The 27,500-nt window shown below is 41.1% G+C and overlaps 1 protein-coding gene across 8 annotated transcripts in view; it reads right to left on the reverse strand.

Annotated features, from left to right (window-relative positions):
* Positions 1-6,348: 6,348 nt before the first annotated feature.
* The window catches only part of LOC139765875 (uncharacterized), a 76,732-nt gene continuing 55,580 nt past the window's right edge, over positions 6,349-27,500 (reverse strand). For 6 of the 8 annotated variants that reach the window (XM_071693743.1, XM_071693742.1, XM_071693741.1 and 3 more), the window contains 5 exons: positions 18,795-21,918; positions 17,952-18,293; positions 16,062-16,211; positions 14,584-14,796; positions 6,349-12,807 (listed from right to left, as the gene is read on the reverse strand). In XM_071693743.1, the coding sequence (XP_071549844.1) occupies positions 12,532-12,807; positions 14,584-14,796; positions 16,062-16,211; positions 17,952-18,293; positions 18,795-21,830 (4,017 nt within the window). In that variant the 5' untranslated portion in view covers positions 21,831-21,918 and the 3' untranslated portion in view covers positions 6,349-12,531. The remainder of the gene's footprint in view (positions 12,808-14,583; positions 14,797-16,061; positions 16,212-17,951; positions 18,294-18,794; positions 21,919-27,500) is intronic. The other 2 variants (XR_011716753.1, XR_011716751.1) reach the window with 2 other exon arrangements.

Raw genomic sequence — 27,500 nt, forward strand, 5'->3', positions numbered from 1 at the left:
GTGTGTGTGTGTGTGTGTGTGTGTGTGTGTGTGTGTGTGTGTGTGTGTGTGTGTGTGTGTGTGTGTGTGTGTGTGTGTGTGTGTGTGTGTGTGTGTGTGTGTGTGTGTGTGTGTGTGTGTGTGTGTGTGTGTGTGTGTGTGTGTGTGTGTGTGTGTGTGTGTGTGTGTGTGTGTGTGTGTGTGTGTGTGTGTGTGTGTGTGTGTGTGTGTGTGTGTGTGTGTGTGTGTGTGTGTGTGTGTGTGTGTGTGTGTGTGTGTGTGTGTGTGTGTGTGTGTGTGTGTGTGTGTGTGTGTGTGTGTGTGTGTGTGTGTGTGTGTGTGTGTGTGTGTGTGTGTGTGTGTGTGTGTGTGTGTGTGTGTGTGTGTGTGTGTGTGTGTGTGTGTGTGTGTGTGTGTGTGTGTGTGTGTGTGTGTGTGTGTGTGTGTGTGTGTGTGTGTGTGTGTGTGTGTGTGTGTGTGTGTGTGTGTGTGTGTGTGTGTGTGTGTGTGTGTGTGTGTGTGTGTGTGTGTGTGTGTGTGTGTGTGTGTGTGTGTGTGTGTGTGTGTGTGTGTGTGTGTGTGTGTGTGTGTGTGTGTGTGTGTGTGTGTGTGTGTGTGTGTGTGTGTGTGTGTGTGTGTGTGTGTGTGTGTGTGTGTGTGTGTGTGTGTGTGTGTGTGTGTGTGTGTGTGTGTGTGTGTGTGTGTGTGTGTGTGTGTGTGTGTGTGTGTGTGTGTGTGTGTGTGTGTGTGTGTGTGTGTGTGTGTGTGTGTGTGTGTGTGTGTGTGTGTGTGTGTGTGTGTGTGTGTGTGTGTGTGTGTGTGTGTGTGTGTGTGTGTGTGTGTGTGTGTGTGTGTGTGTGTGTGTGTGTGTGTGTGTGTGTGTGTGTGTGTGTGTGTGTGTGTGTGTGTGTGTGTGTGTGTGTGTGTGTGTGTGTGTGTGTGTGTGTGTGTGTGTGTGTGTGTGTGTGTGTGTGTGTGTGTGTGTGTGTGTGTGTGTGTGTGTGTGTGTGAACCACTTCAAAACACCCCCTTCTGCTCTCTCAACCACGCTCTTTTTATTTCCACACATCTCTCTTACCCTTACGTTACTCACTCGATCAAACCACCTCACACCACACATTGTCCTCAAACATCTCATTTCCAGCACCTCCATCCTCCTGCGCACAACTCTATCCATAGCCCACGCCTCGCAACCATACAACATTGTTGGAACCACTATTCCTTCAAACATACCCATTTTTGCTTTCCGAGATAATGTTCTCGACTTTCACACATTCTTCAAGGCCCCCAGAATTTTCGCTCCCTCCCCCACCCTATGATCCACTTCCGCTTCCATGGTTCCATCCGCTGCCAGATCCACTCCCAGATATCTAAAACACTTCACTTCCTCCAGTTTTTCTCCATTCAAACTCACCTCCCAATTGACTTGACCCTCAACCCTACTGTACCTAATAACCTTGCTCTTATTCACATTTACTCTTAACTTTCTTCTTCCACACACTTTACCAAACTCAGTCACCAGCTTCTGCAGTTTCTCACATGAATCAGCCACCAGCGCTGTATCATCAGCGAACAACAACTGACTCACTTCCCAAGCTCTCTCATCCCCAACAGACTTCATACTTGCCCCTCTTTCCAAAACTCTTGCATTTACCTCCCTAACAACCCCATCCATAAACAAATTAAACAACCATGGAGACATCACACACCCCTGCCGCAAACCTACATTCACTGAGAACCAATCACTTTCCTCTCTTCCTACACGTACACATGCCTTACATCCTCGATAAAAACTTTTCACTGCTTCTAACAACTTTCCTCCCACACCATATATTCTTAATACCTTCCACAGAGCATCTCTATCAACTCTATCATATGCCTTCTCCAGATCCATAAATGCTACATACAAATGCATTTGCTTTTCTAAGTATTTCTCACATACATTCTTCTTTTATATATATATATAAAAGAAGAAATTGGGCAACATGAGTGTAAGACTCTCTCCATGTAATCCTCAAATTGTAATCACAGACACACACACACACACACACACACACACACACACACACACATACACAGTCTTAAAACACAAAGAAGCACTAAGCTAATGCTCAACGGACCGTCATAAGCGTTAATTTGTATTCGTCATAAATATGACATTCCAAGTAATATGGCGTTCCTCTCCGCGCCTAACTGAGTTACCTCGCACCCAGATGGTTCACTTGCATCCTCGGGGAGCACTTTAATGTCCGACTTGTTCACAGCGCTATAGAACTAGGGTAAAAGGAGCAACCCGTCCAGCGGGTGGTTATCCACATCAAGGGGCGGGAGAAGGCAAGACGCACCTCAGGTTTATTTATTACTGGCAATATTCCCGCTCGACGGTTGGATAATGTTTTTCTTTTTTTTCATAAAGAGGAAGCAGAGGAAAATGGAGGAATACAGGTCGCTTATACTAGTTTCAAAGGAAGGACGGAGTGAAGAAGGCTGGTATTGTGGCCTGAACATAAAGTAAGGTGAGAGGCATGAATTGGATAGAAAAAACTAGATCTATGTGGTATACTAAGGGGCGACTTCTATTAATGGACTAAATCAGGCATATGAAGCGGCCAAGTTAAACCATGATGTGGTCTATAATGCTTGGTTGTGGATAGTAGACTCTGCTTTCCGTTCATTATACATGATGGCTAGAGAGTAAACATTTGCAAACGATGCCATTCTTTGTTTCACGATTTTGGTTACGACAATGAAATCCGCACCAATAATATGCTTTAACGTCTATTCTCTCAAGTCTTCAGAGAATCGATCACACGCACTTTCTCAGTGAATCACTGAAGCCCACTTGTCAACAGCAGCATTGCGCTAGGTCTTGCTTTACACAAGTGAAAAATGAGGTTTTTAAGTTTTGACTGGATGACCTTCTCTATCTCCACATCTAAGTCAGGAAAGAATATGTATACTGAAATTAGATTTTCGCGCAAAATGATTTTAGGGCTATAACCTCACTCGAAAGATGATATTTCCTTCTTTTTTCTGACAGGAGAAATGGTTTGTGTGTCTGTGTGTAGTAGTAGTAGTAGTTGTAGTGTGTGCGTGTGTGTGTGTGTGTGTGGGGGTGAACATGGGGTCCATATGATTTCAAGGAAGACCTTGACTCGTCGCTTCCCCCGCCTGACCTGCTCCTCCTGAATCACCTGTAGCGACGCATGTAATCAAGTCAGTTATTCAGCCGTAGCGAAGAATTCGTTCACGTCATACAGAGACTTTACCATCTGATTCAAGGGAGGTTGCCAAAGGCGTTATGTATAGGATTTCCACCAATGCAAATGGAGAAGGGTATCGACTGTTAGTGGCAAGATCTGGACTTCACAAAAGTTCATCTATTCTCGTCCAAAACTTAGATCTGATCTCGACCAACTCATCTCGTAGTAAAATCTCATAAACTAAGAAACCTCTAATGATTCACTGGTTATTCTTGTGCCTTGTCGTAGCTCAAGGCTAGAGATCTTTCGATTATCTGTCCTATAAAGAGGTTAAAGAGGAACTATCTCTTAGGAAGCCGTCGAGAGCAGGGAGGATATCTTGCAGAGCCATTCTCTCCTGAGTACCGACTGGCATAGCTCTGGGAAACTCGAGTTCCAGAACTCTAGAGACATGAACGTCACAGACATTAATTGATTTTTCTACTTTACGATGATGATAACAAGTTCCACTTTTTAGTGACAATGCTTTTCGTACACAACAGGTCAAAATTCGTCGGTGACCGTTTGTAAGGCACACTTTATGAAAGAGAGTTGCTGAATTTACTATTCTATGATAATCATAATGGTCAAAAGAGGGAAAGTGCCACTTAAGGTTCTGTTGAGGAAAACACTTTGTGGAGGGAGAAAAGTGCTGAATACAAACCTTTTATGGCACACTTCGTCAAAGAAGTGTAAATCGTGGGGCTTTTAGTGGACATACTTTTCAGAAAGATATAGTTCCGCTCATAAACCTTCAGCTGAAGACACGTTTTCTGGGCATGACCTCCTGGCGCAAAGACATGAAGTCCATGGCTTGTCTTCAGAAGGACCAGGAACACTTCTATAACGATATCCAGGAACTCCTGTCTTTAACTATTGTGGTAATGACATTGGCAAAGTCTGAAGATCAAAATTACTTGTTAGAACGAGATGGGAGAGGCCAACCTCGCTTTGATCGGCAAAGAGAACTTCTGAGCCAATATATCTCATCAAGAACTTCGTCAAGAGAAGAATTGTAACATCCTACCTCAGTCAGGCGGATCCTGAGTGATTTTTTAAAGAAATGTTTTACCAGGTATTTTGACCATTCTTTTACTCCTTATATCTCCTGAAGAGGTTCTGGTTCCTGGCTGATAGAATCAACGATGACCAGAGAACTGTATCAGTTTTCCAGTCTTATTCGTTTTAATTCATTATTCGAATAACGAACATCAATAGTATGAAATATACTGTTTGCACGTGTACAGTGGTCTCTTTCTTGTACATAACACCAGACTCCAGACACCAGCCATATTTGTAAACGCAATGCCAGGTGCACATCAAGACACTTGTATCTTTATACATTTAAAGGAAATCAAAAAGGGATATTTATGTCACCTTAGAATATTGTGTTCACACGTATTACATAGATACAATCACTACTGAGCTCGCGAGACTCTAACTCAGACCATCGAAATGATAGTCCACTGAGCCAGTCTGCTTGGCCGAGCGAATCAGCTCAGCAGACAATCATTTCGATGGTCTCGATTCCTACGCGCCCAGTAGGGCTTGTTTTCCATACACACATGCGATTGTCCAAGATTGTCTTGGACAATCGCATGTTTACCAAATGGCGCCCTAGCTTCATTTCTTCGATGTATATCGTCCTTGCCACAGGTAATAAAACAATAAGTTCCCAAGTGCACTTTCGTGTAATGATCACATCATCAAGGGAGATACAGGAAAGAAATATAACAGTCAGTTGATATACAACGAAGAGACGTAGCTAGTAAAGAGTAAAAGACTGAAAACGAAGAAAATGCACATCAAAGATATCTGTGGTTCATGGTGCACATATCACAACAGTAACTACCCATAGCACACACTGGCTACAAGGAGAGTGGTCAGCAACCCCACCTTCTCTCTGCTCCTGAGGTTATGACTTAATATGTACTTCCTGGAAATGGTGGATCGGCTAAAATAATCTATATTTATTGTGTATATTATTGTTGTCCAGCACATATTGATGTGTGGCTGTGGCTGTGTGTGTGTGTGTGTGTGTGTGTGTGTGTGTGTGTGTGTGTGTGTGTGTTTGTGTGTGTGTGTGCTTACTTGTATGTGTGAGAGGGATTTATTTCTTCACGTGTGTTCGGGTGTATGTATTCACATATGCAAGTACGTTGGGTTATGATTGTGCTCAGTGTAGACGATGTAAGCATGTCTTCCTATGTGTGTGTGAAAGGAATCTGTCTACATATATGCAATGGAAGGGATCTACGCATATCTAGAAGCAAGTTATAGTATTCATACCCGCGCACATACATGTATGTTGTACTTATGCATATAATCTAAGACATCAACCTTAGGAAAGTTATACATCTTGAGGTAATCATCCTGAGGTTATACATCTTGAAGTCGTGGTTTCTGAAATCATATTGATAGTGTCAGTGGTTTCTGAAACCATAGCAATGTCAGTGGTTTCTTGAACTACACTGGAAACATCGATGGTCTTTGAAACTATATCATTAGTATTGGTAGGAAAAGAATACTATGGGTTAGACCCGCTGGCTACAATTTCATCAATTTGCACGTGCTAGACCCGTAGCTTACGTGTCCTGGACTCACAGTATATATATCCTGGCATCTTAGTTTACATTCCTGAAATCATATCGTCTACATTTCCTGGGATTGAAATTTACGTGTTTACATAGTTTACATGAAATAGATGTCCTGAGTCCATAGTTTACATGTCCTGGACTAGGAGATGAAAATTCACAGAATGATTGTGAAGAAAAAAGAAAGACGTAAGTCTGAAAGACATGACGCACGTCGTCTTCCATACACGACCCGAGACTATAATGACCAGTCAGTCTTGACTATGGTGGACACTTCATGTACTCACTCGTGTTGTCTTCTGATATCTATCTTAACCTGGAAAGATTATCTTGACACTGAGTTTTATCTTATGGATAACAATGTCAAAATGTTTCAGGGGCCGTCCTTGATAGTTGAAAATTGCCAAGAATCATATCAAGTTCTTATATGCTTGAATTACTTATACCATATTCGTGAGAATAATATAATCGCATAATCATGAGGTCGCATCTTTGGTCCAGTACCTACAAAAAAGAGACAGTAAAACCCAGGGTTATCAGTTATCTTTATATTCTAGTATGTACAAAGAAGGCCACAGGAGGACAGAGAACAGAGTCATAAAAGACCTCAGCCACATGAAGGTAATATACCCACCGGCAGGAGTAGACAGTATCATGGTTGATATCATTATTACATCACAACTTGAAGATCGAGTGCTGGACATGCTTGCGGGGTGGCCATACTATTGGAGGAAGCAGCTGCTGAGCTCATGATTAAAGAATACTAATGTTCTTCATGGGAGACGACAACAGTAGCACCTCTCGACTCTGAAAGTTTTGAAAAGGTCCAAACTTTAACCAATCCCTCTCACTCCGCCCCGGTCGCCAGCCCGATATGAGGTTAAGAAAGATATATAAAGAGATAAACATTCCAAAACAATAGATATAGAACAGGGCAAAAAATATCACTAAATACAATAACTAGAGGTATGGGCATGGCGGCTACTTCTGAAATCCAAGAAAGGACTGCAGTCACATTACATACTCCTAATGTAGCTGATAGACATGTATCTCATTATATTGGCAATAACCCTGAGCAGCACTCGATAAGCCAACAGTAGTGTGCAATAGTCTGCAAAGGACAACAGACCTGCAACAGTCAGCAATGTACAGCAACAGACAGAAACAACAACATTATTCTGACACCTTGAGGTCCTGGTGTTAACGTGCACAAAAATAAAGTTTTCAGTATTTTCTACGAGGCTGCATGGGTCACACATGTGTTTATTTGTGTTATGTATCCTAGGATACATAGGACACATATGTACTACATGTGTTATGTATCCTAGGATGCATAGGACACATATGTGCTACATGTGTTATGTATCCTAGGATGCATAGGACACATATGTGCTACATGTGTTTTGTATCCTAAAGACAGTTTGCTGCGAGATAGACTATTGTGAACACAGAACCAAGGCCTGCGTGGGCCTGGGAGCCTCGGCCGAACGATCTCCTCGGGAAGCAGTTATATGACTTTTCATATATTGGTTATATCTATTTACACATTCTCAATACTAGAGAGCACGAAGCATTTCTCAAGACGTTTTCCAATATATTTTTTAAATGGCTTGCGTTTATTTACATATTTTCTCTGGAGTAAATAACAGGATGTAGTTTCCATGGTGGCCTGTGATCAACTGTTGTATTGGCTTGGTTTTATATATATATATATATATATATATATATGGTCACGACATTAAATAATAAAAAAAATCCGTTTACAGTGTTTTCTCTCTTGTTACATAAGTTTACTTATAGGCGTTGAGGAATGTATCTTGAATATATGAGCCATCTTGAATTTTTCGCGACGTACTGATTCCTTAACTCCTTTGACATGTTCCTGCTCGTTCACCTGTTCCACTGCTCTTACTCTCATGTAACTTTGTTCTCCAACATTCATCTTTTCTTCTGGATTGTCAATAAATATATCTGGTCATCTTACGTACAGGCTTCTTCAAGCACGAGAATAATGCATTATCATACTATGACTGTATACATTTCACAGTTCCGACACCACCTATAACATCTGTGAGACTTTCAAGTAAACGGTATGTTTAAGACAATTATCCAGTCACCATCCACGAAGATAGTGTTTGTCTCAACATTCTTAATATTCTTGTGAACTGTAACAACTTATTTCAATAAACAAATGATGGTAGTTAATTGATGATTACTAATTTATTTCAGGATTATGAGATTAATGATTTGATAACAAGGTAATGAATGTGAAATTTATATATATGCACAAGCAACATACAAGCAACATAATGGTTCTGTAATTCGAAATTAATACCACCGTGCCAGTGTGAACGCTAAAGGCAAAAATGACCCTAAAAGTTAAGTCATCCACAAACCTTGGAGAAAAAATGTGGAAGCTCTTCGTAGTGCCAGACTTGAGGAACAGAAATACCATCTGAACCATTTACAAGAATCACTCCAAGGTTCAGCCAGACAAGAATCATCTGGGTTCGCCAGGTTCAGAGCCAAGGATATTGCTCCTTTCCTCGGATGAGATGGCTTTCTGGCTCCTTCTTAAAGAATATTGGATCATTTCGATGTTTCCTTACAAAAACGTGTATAAAAAACTGGATCATTCAGAGTCTTAACGTCATGAATACAAAAATCATTCTGAAATATAATCTTGAATGTCGTGATTTTCTAACTCCTCGTTGAGATTTACATGCATTACCTGACTCAAGGATCCACTCATTTAAGTTCATCACTCGAAGGGCTCTCGTTTGCCATAACACTAACACACGTATATAGGCTTCCAGTCAAGCGGGTTTCTGACCAGAACTTTTCAGCTAGTCTTCTTGCAAGGGCATCCACCACTTGTCTCATGGAAGTCACTCAACTCGCTTGACTCTCACAGTACCTCCCACCTGCTAGTACTCCATCAATAATACCTCCCCATTTTACGAAAGGTTTTCCGTAAACAGTGACCTCTCATGACCATTGTTTACAGAAAGTATTGACCTTCTGAATGTAAGTAAATGTAATGTATGCGACTTTGGTAAACAAATCGATAGATGGGTCTAGTATAGTGGTCAAGATAGATGGTTCCATCATAGTGTTGAAGATAGATGGTTCTATCATAGTGATGAAGATAGATGGTTCTATCATAGTGATGAAGATAGATGGTTCTATCATAGTGATGAAGATAGATGGTTCTATCATAGTGATGAAGATAGATGGTTCCATCATAGTAATGAAGATAGATGGTTCCATCATAGTGATGAAGATAGATGGTTCCAACATATTGCCAAAGACATACGGTTCCAACATATTGCCCAGAAGACACGTTATCAACACAATGACCATGTAACATGGTCCTGACATTCTGCTGAGAGTGGAGATAATTTACGTAATTGCATTCCAATATGTTTGACATTAGATGGAAATAAATGTAAATATGTTTGATTAGTATAATTAGGGATAACACATACCGTTTTCTATTGCACTTGTATTCTACTGCATCGCCACTTCATTTGTTGATATACACTTAGCTGTTTGGAAAGCATGTGTTTGGAATGCTATGTACATGAGGTTAAGCTTTTTACAATATTTTTGTTTTGTTGCACGAAGTATACTTGTTAACATGGCCAGGAGTTGACAATTACAAGATAATGCTATACCTTTCCACAATTTCCTGAAAACACAATGTTCGAGAGCAAGTGGGAAGTGCTTGATGTAAGGTATTAGAATCCACGATACCTTTAACCGTAAGGTCTACAGATGCTTATATTTCTCATATATTTTAGTCTTTGCCATTATCGATCATATAGTGCATTGATGCAAGGATATAATTCAACCTTTCGCTATCCAGGCATAGAAGAGTACACTACCTTCCCAGTAACCTAGAACTGCCTCTTCTTCAGCCATAAGAGGTAGGGACATAAGGGTTATAATGGCTACCTGGTTGACATTTTCCGCCTGTCTCATTATCCAGCGGTAAAAATGATATCAAATTAGAATAGGGAGGCTAGTAGGGCTGTAATTGCCTCCAGTCAACTGCTCGTTTGGACCCTCGTAGCCAGAGCAGATGGGCTTCTCTCGCGAGATGTTCGAGAAGTTGCCTCATGTATCTTCATTCTCAAGCTTCCCTCCTTGACTTTTGATACTCCCCTTACCCATGGTCCTCTGGCAGCCTTGTGTTCCCCTTACCCATGGTCCTCTAGCAGCCTTGTGTTCCCCTTACCCATGGTCCTCTGGCAGCCTTGTGTTCCCCTTACCCATGGTCCTCTAGCAGCCTTGTGTTCCCCTTACCCATGGTCCTCTGGGAATCTTGTGTTCCATTTTTTCAAGACTTTATCTTGAATTTTCTTTCTTCATATTTTTTCTCTTGATTTCTACCTTATCTACATTATTTTTCTCTGTTTTTTCTGTATCTTATGTATAAGAAGAGTTGGTTGGGCTCACCCAACCCCCACCACATTTTGGTGGAGGAATTGGTTGCCCCTCCCTACCTACCACATCCTGGTAGAGGAGTTAGTTGGCCTCCACCACTACATGATTATAGACAAGTGGAATGACAACCAACATTTCATTTACAAGAAGCTCCAACACAAGTCACTGACCATAACATGTCTTGGTCAGTTTTAGTTCTAAACATTACATTGTTGTTTGGGTTTTTCTTTTTGTTTTCATTGTTTCCAGTTAGTTCTTTCATTTTGTTATGATCACTTTTTTCCAACAATTTGGTACATTTTCTTGTCTTCATTTCTTATGGTTCCTTACACATATTACTTCATTTGTACATCACCTTTATATATATATATATATATATATATATATATATATATATATATATATATATATATATATATATATATATATATATACATTTCTTTGTTTTCTTTGACAGTTATTCACAACAGATGAATTCAATCTGAAAAACACTCTGTCGAAAGCAAACTTTAAAGCTACTGTTGTGCATCTGATCTCACAGCAGTGGAGGAATATTGTCCTAAGAATGAATCACTCCATCCCTTGGGGTCTGTCGCTCACTCCGCTATAAATCATCTGAGTTGAATCGTCAGCAGTAAGGGAGGGTGTCGTGCGGTAGCCTCACAACACTGAAGGAGGTGGATAATGTCACTGTTTGTCATGTCAATAGCACCACAGGAAGCCCCTCCTCACCATGTCTTTGGTCCTCACCACAGCACACGACACGAGCTTATGATACAACTATGTACAAGGCCTTTAGCCAGGTCACTCACACCCATAATATGGTATACCCAAGCACACCCAGGGACATAGTCTGATAAATCCTAGTATACCTAGGGATATAATCTGGTATACCCCAGCATACCCAAAGATATAATCTGGTATACCTCACCATACCCAGGAGTATAATCTAGTATACCTCAGTATACCCAAAGATATAAACTGGTATACCCCAGTATACCCGATGGTTAATCTGGCATACTTAATCATATTCAGGGATATAATCTACTTTACTTACACGTAAAAAGGGATATAACCTGATATACTCCAGTCTTGGATATATGAGCTATGACTGTGTTTGCATCAACATTTTTCTCCTGCACTCACCCAAAGGTTCTCACAGAGGCTCGTTAAATACTCACTTTAGTCGGAGATCAAGTTGCAGAATTACACTGGAGTCACTTAGACAACCCTTATAATTCACTTTGACTAACTTAAAGCAAGATCACAAGTAAGATATAAAGTAATAATATTTCTATATAAATGTATATAAAAAATCAGACACACACATATATATATATATATATATATATATATATATATATATATATATATATATATATATATATATATATATATATATATATATATATACATCATGATTAGTAAATATGTGTAAATGCTCGCCAATAAAAACTACACTCATCTAAAGACTTGTGTGAGAGAATGAATGCCATATTGGTCAGTCAATGAGTATCACTTGCCAGTTTCACTGTGATCCAGGCTGGCATTTGTCAGTCACGTCCTGAAGCTCCTTGACAGAGGCAATGATGTATGTTGGATGATGACAGTGTTAATGGTTAAATGATGGAGTGTTGAACTGAGCAGAGCCTGTAGATGAGGCGTCTCTCTCTCTCTCTCTCTCTCTCTCTCTCTCTCTCTCTCTCTCTCTCTCTCTCTCTCTCTCTCTCTCTCTCTCTCTCTCTCTACATATACATGTAAGCATTTGTCTATTCCTGCCTTCAGACCACAAATGTAATTAGTTTTCTCAAATGTCTTAAACTCCTTCCTTTGTAAGAAGACTCCAGAATGTCTGGCAGTGTTCCTTCTCAGTGTCTCTGCATCTGGACGAGTCCTATGAAAATGTTTGCCAAGAGCTCCAGTGACAGTATGAGCAACACACACCACACGAACTGTGTTTCACATCATTTAAGTTTTGAAACATCTTTAGGTTCTTATTTCTCAGAAATCCGTTGACACATAGAAGTATTATTTTAACCGCTCTTCGACACGCTTTTTAGCTAAAGAACTATACACGTCCAGTGGCGCTTAACTGAGTCACTAAACAACCTCTGACGCACATCGGAACCAGTGAACATTTTCTGACGCACATCTGAGTGGCCAACATACTATGATGTACAGTTGAGTCAGAAAACATATGACGTACATCTAAGCCAGTAAAAATCCTCTGACACACTCTGACCAACGAGCGTATCCACAGCTTCCTCCTAACAGGCCGTATATCCTTCGTAGGAATTAGCGTCGTTTCCCGGGATGGAGAAATGTCTGTAAGAGAGGTAATCCTGTGTGGCTGGAGCTTCCCTCTTCACGGGCTCTCTCTTCTTTTTGCACACTTGGCAACAGCAGATGACGGCCCCCACAACCACGAAGATAAAGATGCCCAGAGAGACGCCAATGATGATGGCCAGGCGGTTGTTGAGCACGACCTGAGCCTGAGGCTGCTCCAGAGTCCGCACCCGGGAACACTTGGTGTCCATGTCCCGCTGGGGAAGAGAGGGAAAGGTTAGAGAGAGACTATCAGAGAGCAGCTCTGTCAAAGATAGAACAAATATGTTACCACAATTAATAAATTCAAGTGAATGGAACTTTAATACGTAAATCTCTCCAATCTTTGACTAAGTGGCCGTAGAATCACTTTATCAAATTCCAAAAGAAATTTACAGCAGAGAGTTTCTCCATTTCAGAATATTTCGTTCATCATAAAGGGTTTATATCATCTAAAGACAAATGTAAATAATTTCTTCTTATCTTTGTGGATCCCGTGAGTGGCTTTCTGAGTTTTATTACCCAAACAATCTTTATTACATTGTCTGTTATCAAATGCTATAATTGCCAGCCTGATGTTTCCTAATTACTGGTAATTTCATATTAGTTATAGATTATATCAATTGAATTATGGGTTTGAAATTTACGCAATGGGCGTATCTTTTATCTCTGACCTGACAGAATGTCACTGGAAGTCTGCTTTTCTTTATTTGTGGAATACTATCTTTGACGGATATATATATATATATATATATATATATATATATATATATATATATATATATATATATATATATATATATATATATATATATATATATATATATATATATATCTATTTATTGCAGTCAGTCACAGTGTTCCATGTGCACTATCTTGTAATCATATAGTCAGGGGAGATATCAGAATGAGATACAGTCTGAATGATTATCAGCAAGAAATACGGAGGTAAGACGACGGTAGTACACAAGTGTTTGTGGAATGCAGTCTTCGGGTCTGGCACCGTGCCTGTCATGAAATTTCATGATTCTACTTTATATGGACCTTCACTAATATTCATGATACAATTTTTGGTGTATTTAATAAGAGAAGATTTGATGAGATTTCTCTTGGTCAAGGAGATACAGATTATAACTGAATTAGCATTGTTCCAGTCAATATAATGGTCATTATTACCAATAAGGTCAAACAACGCATTTGATTCTTGTCCTGTTTTTATACACTATCTATGTCATTCGTGTCAAACATAAAGATCGTTAACAGTCTGCTTAATATAAAACATATCACAGTTTTTACAAGGGATTCTGTAAACACAACCTACAGAGTTTTCTGGCAAGTTTTTTCTATCAAGCTATTCTTAGTAGTAGTGTTATTGCTGAGGGCTAATTTCTCAATAAAAATTTGGGAAAGTTGGGAGCTGAAGTAACATTATCACTAAATGGGAGAACTAACAGATTCTTGGTCTCAAGGGCAGGTTTAGGGTTAATCCTGTGAAATGATTTTTCTGCAAGTTTGAGAGATTTATCAATGTTTACGGACTTCGGGAATTCTCCTGTTTTCTTCAGACTTTTATCATGACAATATAACGAGGTTTCAAACTTGTTGGAAATAAGCTTAAGGTTAACTGATCTAAACTTATCCTGTGTTATGGTTGCCATTTCTGGAGTCCTTATTGTAAATTTTAGTGTTAAAAATCTAGGAATCAGGTGAACTGGGCAGTGCCGTCATGTCTTTGTCGTTTTCATGTGGATTTCTATTCATAAGCGAAACAAAGTTGCATAAAGAATGATTTACAAATCTAGATTTTTTTTTTCATATATTATCAACCATATTAGAGTTTCACTCTTGTACTTCCGGAGGCAACATAGTTACGGAAAGCACAGGTACAGGTAATATGCGTAATGGTAAAACAAGAAAAGTCAACATAAAAAAGGGCAACACAAGTAAACAATACAAGTATGGGTGACACAGTTATGTACAACACGGGTATTTACCGGTGGATGTTGTGTACCAATGGCGTCCTGGTGGGTGTGGGGTCTGGCCCTGCTGACGGGTCTAAGGGTGGTGGTCAGACCCTGTACACACACCAGGTAACTTGTGCCAGGCATGAGGCCCTCAAGCTGGTAGGTTCGGGGGGTAGCCGGGAGAGTGCGGGCGTTCAACCCCCCCAGGACACGTCCATCTCCTGCCGTGATCTGGAAGGACACCTGGACACCCAGGACACCCAGGATACCCAGGATACCCAAGATACCCAGGATACACAGGACACAGGTGAGGTCAATAGGGCTGATGTAAGATGGCTGGTCAGTGCCTGCATGTCTACTGTCTGTGATCACAAGTTAGCCATCTGACGCTGCGACTCTCGAGAACGACAGTGCAACACTTTAGTATGATGATCTGATTATTGACCTCACGTTTAGAGGTCAGGTCAAAGGCCAGGCCACTATACCTAATGGTTTTATCATCGTACTCAAGCATCGTACCATCATTACCAAGGAGATAATATTATCTGTTTGGTTAACTTGCTACATAATATGTGCCAAACTTGAATTAATTCTAACATTTCCATTATGTGGAGGGTTAAATATGTCAGCTAGTCAATCCTAAGTTGCGTTTATATTTTTCTCCCATCCAATTAATTCACAGAATGTAAATGTTAATTAGTTATTGTGCAACCAGTCTCATTTGCGTTCTATTATAGAACATAGGTTATTATTGCACTGAATACTAGGGTGTGATTCATGTTTTGATTTAACCTCCATTATGTATCTCTCTGAATATAATTCCCTGAGACATATGACTCGTGAAGGAAGTGTTCAACACCAGACACATCATCACACATCAGAAGCGGTGCACACCGGTAAACTGGTCCAAATTTTGAAAAACTGGGAGACATCGATGTCAGGAAGATAATGGTAAAATCTAGTCTTCATCCCTCTTGGTCTTTGGTGCTATCTGATACCAGACACTTCATACCAATTTATGTATACCTTCTAATACCAGACTTATTACATACCCTAACACCAGACCTTTTATATCCCTGATACTTTATACTCATACCAAGGACTTTATATCCGATACCAAGGCCTTACATTCCATGATACCAAGCCTTTTACAAGGCTAATACCAGAGCCCTTGTCCTCCAGAATGACAGGACGTTTATGTTCCCTGACAATAAGGGCTTGGTACCCCTACTACCGGGCCCTGGATGCTGAGGCACCCACCAACCTTGGATAATCAGGATATATAACTATTGAGAGTGACGTCACTAAGGCTAGGATGTACCGACTCTCATCATATGATACTCTGAGTGAACACTGGACTCCTGATGGTGAGGTACTGTGTGACCCTTGACCCCTGACACTAGAGGACACTGAGTGACCCTTAAGCCCTGACACTGGAGACCTGTAAGTGACCCTTGACCCCCGGACACCGGGAAGTATTTGGTGTACCCTGAACGTTGAAGGCTGACCTTGAAGCCGTAGACGGCGGAGGAGTTGGTAGCCTGCCAGGACACGAGGAAAGACTGGCTCTGGATGTCCTGTATGGCCACCCGCAAGATGATCGGCTGCGGACAGAAGGACGAGGACGACATCAGCAGGAACGACTGCCCATTCAACGCCTGAAAGGCAGCCAGCCGGGAGACCACATGAGTTAGATGGCAAGGGGGTGAGAAACACACGTGACTATTCCAAGTGTTGACAACGTTTGTGAGGTCTGTGCCCACTATAGCCGTCAATACTTCCGATGACTTCAACTGCCAGACTACACCTCTGCTAACGTATGAGCTAATTATTAAGTTAAGCAGATTATGACTGTAAAAATGATTACTCTTGATAGTAGAGTTCGGGTATAATAACGGCAGATCAACTTTGCAGATGAGGTACCGTGAACATCATCAACTTCCAGACTTCTTCGTGAGCTGCTGATGGTAAATTTAGTTGGATTCTTTAGCATAAATGCATCAAATTACAGTCTGGGTGATGAACGAACGTTATATATTTGATAATGAACACAGTACCGTCAACTTACTATAACAAAACGTTCTTCATCTTTGTGACGTACATTATGGGCTATTGCTCTGATAGGTAAACAGACGTGAGAACACACATACAGAAACGTACAAACATACATTGATATGTAACAGCCATCGTGAAACTCTTGAAACCTTTCAACTATCATATCGCCGTCATCACCTATATCCAGGTCTTCAAAATGTCAGCATGATATCACATACCACAACCACACCCCATACAAACCTCACACAACACATTCTGGATGGCTTCAGCCCAATCCCCCTCCTCTACAGTACTAATGGCATCAAACAATAAACACTGGATACCGCTCCCCAACATAGCCTGACAAAATATTTCATAGCAGATCGATATTCAGCAGACTTTACCTCCCAAAATCTCAAACTCTACAGATGAATTTAAATGAAACATTTTTTCTTTAACCTTCGATAATATTTTTTAAATGACCTTAATCTGTCCGCCGGAAACCAGCGGGATGGTCCTCTCATGCGCAGACAATCTTACAGACTCACCTCAGTAACCCAACACTATGCAAGTATTACATACATGAATCTTTATACTATTATCATGAATGATTAACCACTCCCACGTAAAAGAATACCCAACATACAAGGTACCAGACGCGACATACACTTGACCTTCACTTCCTACATCACAAACTCAATACAAATACAATAAACAAAGTAAACGTCCCCCGTAAAAATCACTGACCACAGCTTGGGACAAGAAATTTAACAAACTGCACAAAGACCAGTCATGGACTGCTTATCAACCACAAATACTCAACACCTACGTACATATCGAAACTTAATTACTTCCAGTAGAGTCACTCCTCACCAAACTCGACCCCCAGTTCTATACAACGATATTTACCCTTCCTACCCGTCTTTCCATAACCATCCACCAAGTTTGATGCGGAGACAGAACTTACCCTTGTCACACTTCAGTAACCTATACTCACAGATTCCACCATCCCCAGCAAATAGCACACCAACAAAACATCTCATCAAAGTGCTTTACAAACAACTGCTCCTCCTCACCCTATTTTCTCGAACTCTACTCCACCACACTCCCTAGACACATATGAACCACACTCTCATTATGTTCTGGACACCACTCACCTCTTCTATATTACAAATATAAATTCAACATATCACAGGAGCGCATACTCCTCAACTGCCCAGCGCCCACCCCTTACACAAACACAACCACACTTTCAGACCTATGATCTCGGTCAATGGACGCGGCTGGCTTCCTGAGCACTGGAGGTACTTTTAACTTCATATAAGGAAAATACTAGAGTAGTCTGCTTGGTGTTGTGTGCTCACCTTTGGCATGTCGCAGGCGAGAGCTTCCGGGGACGGCACGCAGGAGAGGTGGTCTTGAAGCCATGACCACAACTCGCTCACCTCACAACCGCAATTCCAGGGATTCCCTCCTAGCCTAAGGGATTCCAGGTTTCGCTCCACAGGTTCCAGTACCACTGTGTTCAATCCTTCTAGGTAGTTGTGGGAGAGGTCCAGGTGTTTGAGGCTGCTCAGTGGGACGAAGGCTCGTGGGTGAATGGTGGTGATCCAGTTTGACCCCAGCAAAAGCTTTTCGACCCCATCGCCGTGCTTGAAGGTTGACTCCATCAGCTCGGTCAAGGTATTTCCCGAAGCATCCAACACCTGCAGAAGGAACGGCCGGAAGGTATATAGTGTTCACTTGATGATCAGTAGGCTAAGATGGTATTCAGACGGTTAAGCTGTCGTAATTACTTGACTAATATCAAGTTCTCTAGGGTTTAGAGCTGGTGTATACTGTTTGGAAAAAAGGTATTTTCTTTGAGGTATATTTTCCGAGTTAATGTATTGTCCTCATTGGGTCTTCATAGTGTCTCTTGACTGTATAAACATGGAAAAACTGATAAATCACGCTAAGAAGGGCATGCAAAGGAGTCCTTTGTGATAGAATACGTCATGACTAACTTTCACTTCATAGAAGTATTCATGTGATGTTATGAACAATACATCTTCAGCGAACAGGGATCATTCATATCCGTGAACACCTTACCTTAAGTGAACTGAACTAAACTAGACTCATGCATAACTTATCTTTGACTCTGGTTTACCTTAACTTATAAAAAACTTACCCTTATAAAATGAGTTTCCTTTATCCATGAGACTTACCTTCAGTGCTTGTGACCCAGAAGGCAGTTGATCGAGCTTTTTTAAGCTGTTGTTTGTCAAGTTGAGGTACGACAGAGATTTGAGGCCCCTGAGCCTCTCCCTTGGTAAGATCTCCAGGCGATTGAAGCCAAGGTTGAGGTGGGTGAGGTATGTGAGGTTCCTGAAGCAACCGGGGGAGATCTTGACTATGGAGGCATAAGCGAGGTTGAGGGACCTAAGGTTAGGCGTCAACAGGAGATCATGGCTCGTTAGTAGCGTCAGGTTGGTTCTTGTGGCTTCCATCTCTTCAAGAGCTGACATAGACGGACCTCCTGCCACCAGAGGACCTGTGACGCGCTGGAGAGGGTTACCGGACATGTTCAGGACTCGTAGGGCAGGCATGCCGTCCAAAAACATGGCATTGGGTATCTGTGTGAAGAGATTATCAGCCAGGCTGAGTTTATCTATGCTTAGGTTGGCGAAGATTCCAGGAGGAATGTCTGACAAGCTGTTATTCGACAGATCAAGGTGTAGCAAATGTTTTAGTTTGGTGAAAACTGTGTTGTCCATTCTCGTAAGTTTCGTCTCTGATAGGAGGATTTCCCGAAGACCCAGCATCTCACCGAGAGACCCACTTAGCTCTCTCAGGGGATTTCCATTCAGTTTCAGAACCTCAAGCTTAGATAGACCCTCTAAGGAAGCCATTATCTTGTTGGTTAGGTTATTGTGAGAGAGGTCAAGCTCTCTCAAGCCTCGCATCTTCTGAAAGAGAGCAGCAGTTAGAGTCACGAAATTGTTCTTAGCCAGGTTGAGAGTTCGGAGTTCGGATGCTTCAGCCAGCAAGTGTGGCGGGAGTACAGAAAGGTTACAGCCACTCATGTCTAGAGTGTCCATATTGGGTAGGCCATACAAAGAGTCCTCCTCGATTATCTCAAATTTATTCTCAGCAATATTGAGATTTCTTACATTCCGCACGTTGAGATAAAATCTGTTGAGATGGGTTAACATATTTCGCCTCAGGTTGAGCTCTTCCAGGTAGAGCAAGTCCATGAAGGAGTCTGGGTCGATCTCGTTAATCATAGAGCCCCTGAGGTTCAGCGTTCTGAGAGGAATCGTCCTTTCAAACATGTATCTCCGGATGACGAAGATCTGGTTGTTGGAAAGGTCAAGGTCAGTGAGCTTCTTCAGTTTCTGGAAAGTCTGTGGCTCAATGTCCATGATCTTATTGTTGTCAATGAAGAGCTTCTCCAATGAAGATAGACCTTCGAAAAGCAAAGAACTGACATGCTGCATCTTATTATTGGACAGAGATAAGTATTCAAGCTTTTTCATGTTCTTGAAGCATTTGTCTTGAATGTTCTCAATCTGGTTGTTCTCCAGGTAAAGCTCTTGCAAGGAAGATAGATCACTAAGAAAAATATTCAGCAGTGTCGTAATGTTGTTGTCGTTTAACCAGAAGATTTCAAGCTTATTTTGGCCCCTGAACGCATCGGTGTGAATCGTCTTAATTTGATTTTTGGATAAGTTAAGTGTTATCAAGTTTGCTGGATACCGACTCAGGGCGTCAGGTAATTCCGTCAGCTTGTTACCCTCTAAATTCAAGTGTTGGAGATTCTGTAGTGCGGAGAAGGCTTCCTTTGCGATAAACTCAATAACATTATTTTGTAAATGAAGTTCAAGAAGGTTTGGGAGTGGAGAGAAAACTCCCCTCTTGATCCTGGACAGTCTGTTGTTTTGTAATCTCAGCTCACGTAGCTCTGAGAGGTGGGCGAAGGTCCTGTCTTCCAGCAATGTTATCCTGTTGTCATCTAGGCTCAGCGAATTTAGAGTACGAGTACCGGTGAAAAGCCCAGCGGGAATCTCCTCCAGATTATTTGAACTGAGCTGAAGGTTAAAGAGGAATTCCATGTTGGCAAATGCGCCACTCTCAATCGAATGAATCTCGTTGTTTTGGAGGTAAAGGACGGAAATCTTGGTTGAGTTGGCGAAGGTGTGGTTACAGATTTTCAGTATGTTGTTGTTGGATAAAAATACTTCCTGTAATTCAGGAAGATTACTGAACAAACCATTACTGACAGAGTGGACGTGGTTATCGCCGAGGTCTATAACTCTGATGAGCATAGTGTAGGAGAACGTCTCAGGAGCGAGGCTCATGATGTTATTGTGGCTGAGATACAGCGTCTGGAGACCAGAGTTCTGTATGAAAGTATCGCCTGCAATTTCAGAAATGTCATTCATGTACACTGAGAGGGAAACGAGAGCCGGCATGGTGGCCAGACTCCTACTGGTCAGTTCTGTGAACTGGTTGCTGCTCAGGTCTAGAACGTGGAGCGCCGGCAAGCGGGAGTACCCGTCACTCACTACGTCCGAGATGTGATTCCAAGTGGCCTTCAGCGTGCGCAGTTTACTGAGCCGCCGTAGGGCAGGTATGGGAAGCTGCTTGAGTTTGTTGTTCATGATATTGAGTTCCTCTAGACTCTCTTCGAGGCCATCGAAAGCATATTCTGATATTAACTTTATGCCATTGCCTTTAAGGTTAAGAGTTAATAGATTCATGTTGAAAAAACTATAGCTTTGTAATTCGGTGATGTTATTAGCTTCCAGGTCTAAGGACCTTAGCCTGGAAAGCTTCTGCAGCGACGCCTGGGGGACGGCAGAAAGCTGACTGTGCATGATGGTCAGGCTCTGCAGGGAGTTTTCCAGACCTCGAAAGCTTCCCTCCACAATATTCTGAAGGTTTGAATGTGAAATCTGGAGAATGGAAACTCCAGCACTCTGGCTGAAGAGTCCAGGCGTTAAAACGGTCACGTTGGTGTCGAGGTCATAGATGCTAAGGGATTTAACCGGACGCTTGATGAGTCCCAAGACCTTGGCCACCGTGGCCAGGGATACCATAGGACATTCCAGGAAGACGCCATCATCGAAGTGGTAGCAAGGGCACCATGGGTTGTCCTCCCACCTGGGGCAGGCGGTGTTGGTGACCTGCTCACCGTCCGCCTCCCTCCACCCAACTGCTATCCACAGCCCCAGCAGGGCCGTGAAACACAGCCACTCCATACTACCAGGTCTCACCAACCAACCATACTACCAGGTCTCAGCTGCCAACCATACTACCAGGTCTCAGCTGCCAACCATACTGGATCTCCTGCAAAGTAACAAAGTACCCATGACTCAACAACCATGGTGCGTCTCAGAAAATATCAAATTGGAAAAAACAATATCAGATTCTCTACAACATTGTGTGTCTGAAACAGGCACGAGTGTTAAAACCGCAAGAGGCACACTGGATCTGGAACCAGGAAAATAACTGTTAGAATTTCTGACTTAATCATCCTGAGAATGTAACAGTATCTCGCAATAGTAATAGCGGTATTCATTACAAAGAAGGTTATGATAGGAGAAAGTTGCTGTAACAGGTAGGAGTTCCAACAGCTTAGAGTTGACAGCTGAAAACCATCAAAATCAAATATGAAAAAAAAGGACAATGGTAAACCGTAATGAGTCCAGGAAAGAAAAGAAAGCTTAGAATTTTTCATTTTTTCCAGAAACTGAGAAAGCTGAGCCTTTCTTCAGTGTAAAGATTAATTTTTGTTATGAAAGGAAGATGAATTTGGGCAGGTGTGAGAGGCTCTGGGAACGGCTGAGTCTGCTATACGATTATTTATTTTCTTCTTTTTACGTTAATGTTCCGATCTCGGACGAAAGACCTCATCCAAGTACGACCTTAAATGAAAAAGAAAATGGTCAAGGAATATAGAATGATAAAGAAATAAGAAATAACTAAAGAAATTCTGGGGAGGTGGTTCATCTACCTCTGTCTGCCTCATGATCTGTAGCACCATCTGAACAAACTCCATCCCCCTCAAGATTGTGCTGCGGTTTTAATATCCAGTACAGCAGGTGGGTCTGTGAAGCTCAGGTATAGTTTCACAGTTTCTTATCTTCAGTTCAGCAGGTTGGTCTGCGAACTGTTTTAAACTCCTCCTTTACTCCCTTTCTCTAGTTTGTGTGTATGTACATGAGTATGTGTTTGTCCCCCAAGGTATGTATAAGTACAGTAAGTACAAAAAATTTCTTGTTCATGTAGTGCCCATGTAACCGCCACACAATATCCAAGGCAAAGTAAGCGCAGTGATCAAATTTCAGTTAACATTTTCTGGGAACGTATGATGGATTTTGCCAATGAAAGAAAACAGTCATTTCTGAAGGAAAATGATTGTTTTTAATATCATATGAGAAGCGAAGATATATAGCCAGTCGATGGGGTATATTCTTTAGGCTATGTAACCGGTAACGGCTGTCTGATTTCCTGAATAGAGTAAGTTCGGCAGAACAGAACAGAAGAGAACGTTTTAGTATAATATAATCTTCCTGCCTTTTGGGTCACTGATTAGACTCACACCTTGGTATTTCACTTTTCTCATATATGACACACGCACCTTATCACCATACACGCACTCTATCATCACACACTTTTTCCAATATATTGGTAGGTGTTCCATTCTGCTTCAACTACTTAACTATCGTTCCATTACGCACCAGTCACACACCCTATCAACACACTCTTAGCAGCCATATTGTGTCAACATGATCACTCTTCTCACACAGCCAGCACGCACTGTAAATCACCAAACGCGTCAGTAAGATATTTTCATTCGTCACACATCTGACGCACTTTCAGCAATCATACAATATAGCAATATAATCTCGGTAATCACACAGTTATCATATAGTCGTCATATAGTGAAGATCACTTCTTAATGATCACTACTGGCAAGACAATTCAAATAATCAAAACACTAATAACACACTTTAACCTGTACATACTTTACATAGTTTACCATATCAGTCACATCACACTTCAGTTCATAAACTCTCTATAAACTCACTCAAATCACTCTAAGCCATTGCAGTCTACTAATACACATCTTCACCAAACATTCTATCGCCACAGTAGTAATGCACACCACAAACAACACTGGTCTAACTATGTTTAAGACAATCTCATATGCCTCATCATCTAGTCTCAATCATCCTCACACTCGACCAATATATTCTTGAAATACTACATATATTGTAAACAACGTTATTCTTATTTTCATTAGAAAATACATAGCAACAAAATGAGTGTGAGTCTCACTGGAATAGATTATCAGATCATCCTTCGTTACTGCTAGATCTCCGCTTCTAAAAACCAAGAGAAAGTTTTCCATCATTTTCAGGTTTATTTGGTTTCCTCTCCTGATTCGTGAGGACTGCTACATCCCCTGGACTTACTCCACTACTCCTGTGAGGTTGTAGCACCCTCGGGAGCAAAGCCCCTCTAAAACTCAAAAAATCTTGTGCGAGAGAATTTGTCTAAATGAATTATTAAATGGGACTCTGTAGGATCTTTTAATGACACAAAGATTTTATTTCTCGCCCTCAGGTATATGTGGTATCACATCTCTCTCTCAGCCCCTGACATGTGGATCATGCTGTTTTATTGCTTCCACTTATAACCTGATATGTAGACTATGTGGTATTATAATTCGTCTTCAGAACCAGACAGGCACCCCAAAACATGACATCTCTCCATCCAGGTATTATATCTATCTATCTATCTATCTATCTATCTATCTATCTATCTATCTATCTATCTATCTATATATATATATATATATATATATATATATATATATATATATATATATATATATATATATTATATATATATATATATATATATATATATATATATATATACATATATATATATATATATATATATATATATATATATATATATATATATATATATATATATATATATATATATATATATATATATATATATATATCTGTTGGGGATGAGAGAGCTTGGGAAGTGAGTCAGTTGTTGTTCGCTGATGATACAGCGCTGGTGGCTGATTCATGTGAGAAAATGCAGAAGCTGGTGACTGAGTTTGGTAAAGTGTGTGAAAGAAGAAAGTTAAGAGTAAATGTGAATAAGAGCAAGGTTATTAGGTACAGTAGGGTTGAGGGTCAAGTCAATTGGGAGGTAAGTTTGAATTGAGATAAACTGGAGGAAGTAAAGTGTTTTAGATATCTGGGAGTGGATCTGGCAGCGGATGGAACCATGGAAGCGGAAGTGGATCATAGGGTGGGGGAGGGGGCGAAAATCCTGGGATCCTTGAAGAATGTGTGGAAGTCGAGAACATTATCTCGGAAAGCAAAAATGGGTATGTTTGAAGGAATAGTGGTTCCAACAATGTTGTATGGTTGCGAGGCGTGGGCTATGGATAGAGTTGTGCGCAGGAGGATGGATGTGCTGGAAATGAGATGTTTGAGGACAATGTGTGGTGTGAGGTGGTTTGATCGAGTAAGTAACGTAAGGGTAAGAGAGATGTGTGGAAATAAAAAGAGCGTGGTTGAGAGAGCAGAAGAGGGTGTTTTGAAATGGTTTGGGCACATGGAGAGAATGAGTGAGGAAAGATTGACCAAGAGCATATATGTGTCGGAGGTGGAGGGAACAAGGAGAAGTGGGAGACCAAATTGGAGGTGGAAAGATGAGGTGAAAAAGATTTTGTGTATATATATATATATATATATATATATATATATATTTTGTGTATATATATATATATATATATATATATATATATATATATATATATATATATATATATATATATATATATATATATATATATATATATACGCCCTAGTCTTAGCCAGGTACCCATTTTATCGACCAATCCCAATAAGTGGATGAACAGCTGGATTGACTTTGAACCGACTGCTGCAACTAGGATTCGAACCTATACGTTTGACCCTGCCCGTGAATGCGCTACGGTCAGGAACGCTAACCGCTACACCAAGGATGTATCACTTTTCGCTTTTAGGGCCACATTATCGGAGTATGTGGAGCTACATATCGTCTTCAGGGTCTGACAGATAAACTGTTGGATCTTACTTGTCTACGTCAGGTCTTGATGGTCATACTGTTTTAAATCTGTAGGTTAAAGGTCAACCCTGTTCTAGTGAGTCAACTCATAATGAGATATGAACATCCAGACGAATATAATCTAACGAGACCAATGACCCAAACTGTATGACCTCATTAGACCATTGCAGTGTGAATTCCTTAGTACAATCATATGATCCATCAGTATCAGAGGTTAGTATAATCTTTATTAATTTTCTTTCCGAATGACGACTTCAGCATTATAGGGAAATATACTCTACGTACACCTTGCGTTGATTTGGGAGGTCGTCAAACCCAACAGCTGGTCTGGGGCCAAGCTGGCATTGTTCCTGTGTTTATTCAGGTTGTCCAAACTTGCATTTTCTCTTTCTGTATTGCCTACAGACTTCAGGTTTTAGGTGATTTTCTCTTTTCCGTCTACTTCTTCCTTCGACTGACTCTCCGTTTTGCCTTGCCTTTGTTTACTACTTACCTCATTGTTTTCCTCGTCTCATTTCGTTTCATCTCCGGGTCAATGCAATGACTTTTGATCTTCAGTTTCATGGTGTATGTTTGTATCTTCATCTAACTCAGGTGTACCTTTTGTTTCCCACAGTATTTTCTTCCTCTCTCTCTCTCTCTCTCTCTCTCTCTCTCTCTCTCTCTCTCTCTCTCTCTCTCTCTCTCTCTCTCTCTCTCTCTCTCTCTCCCCCTCTCTCTCTCTCTCTCTCTCTCTCTCTCTCTCTCTCTCTCTCTCTCTTCATCTGTACTGGTGTTCCCACTCTTACCCTCCAGCACACTATACCTTACGAAGGCCTGGTTGGCGGTAAAATTTATTTCTTGTTTACAAGTTTTGTAGCGAGAGGGTAACGACAGTCTTATATTCTCTGCTGCTATACGAGTGTTTCGTGTGGTCTTCTTATATGACTGCAGGAGTGAAGTGTCTGCTGCTCACAACAGAAAAAGGGAGTTTCAGCAAATGTACCCTGAAATATTCTACGTTCTTAGAATTGACCTCTGTACAAAGTGTTCCTGGTGTACTATATCATCATGATTATTCACTTTTCTGATAGTTTATCATTTCTTCCTAAGCCTATCTGTGTATATAAACAAACATCTTTCTGGAGGTTAGGTTCCGGTTTATCGCATGGAAAAGAGAAAATAGAGTGATTACCTTATATCTCAAACCTCCTCATGTGATAGTCACAGGCCAAACAGAAATTGTTCCTGTTAATTTCTTGGCGCTGATAATGTGACCTTCAAGGAAGGAACTTGAATTATCCTGAGTTCCATGTGGTGGTAATGGTGGCAGTGGTGGGAGGTGGTAGTGTTACTGGTGGTAGTGGTGGTAGTAGTGGTAATAGTAGTGGTAGTGGTGGTAACAGTAGCGATAGGGTGGTAGTAGTAGTGGTAGTAGTGGTAGTAGTGGTAGTGATGGTGATAGTAGTGGTAGGGTGGTACTAGTAGTGGTAGTAATGGTAGTAGTAGCGGTAGTGGTGGTAGTAGTAGTGGTAGTGGTGGTACTAGTAGTGGTAGTGGTGGTAGTAGTAGTGGTAGTGGTGGTAGTAGTAGTGGTAGTGGTGGTAGTAGTAGTGGTAGTGGTGGTACTAGTAGTGGTAGTGGTGGTAGTAGTAGTGGTAGTGGTGGTAGTAGTAGTGGTAGTGGTGGTACTAGTAGTGGTAGTGGTGGTAGTAGTAGCGGTAGTGGTGGTAGTAGTAGTGGTAGTGGTGGTACTAGTAGTGGTAGTGGTGGTAGTAGTAGTGGTAGTGGTGGTACTAGTA

Source organism: Panulirus ornatus, chromosome 56 (genome assembly GCF_036320965.1).
Source record: "Panulirus ornatus isolate Po-2019 chromosome 56, ASM3632096v1, whole genome shotgun sequence".
NCBI lineage: Eukaryota > Metazoa > Arthropoda > Malacostraca > Decapoda > Palinuridae > Panulirus > Panulirus ornatus.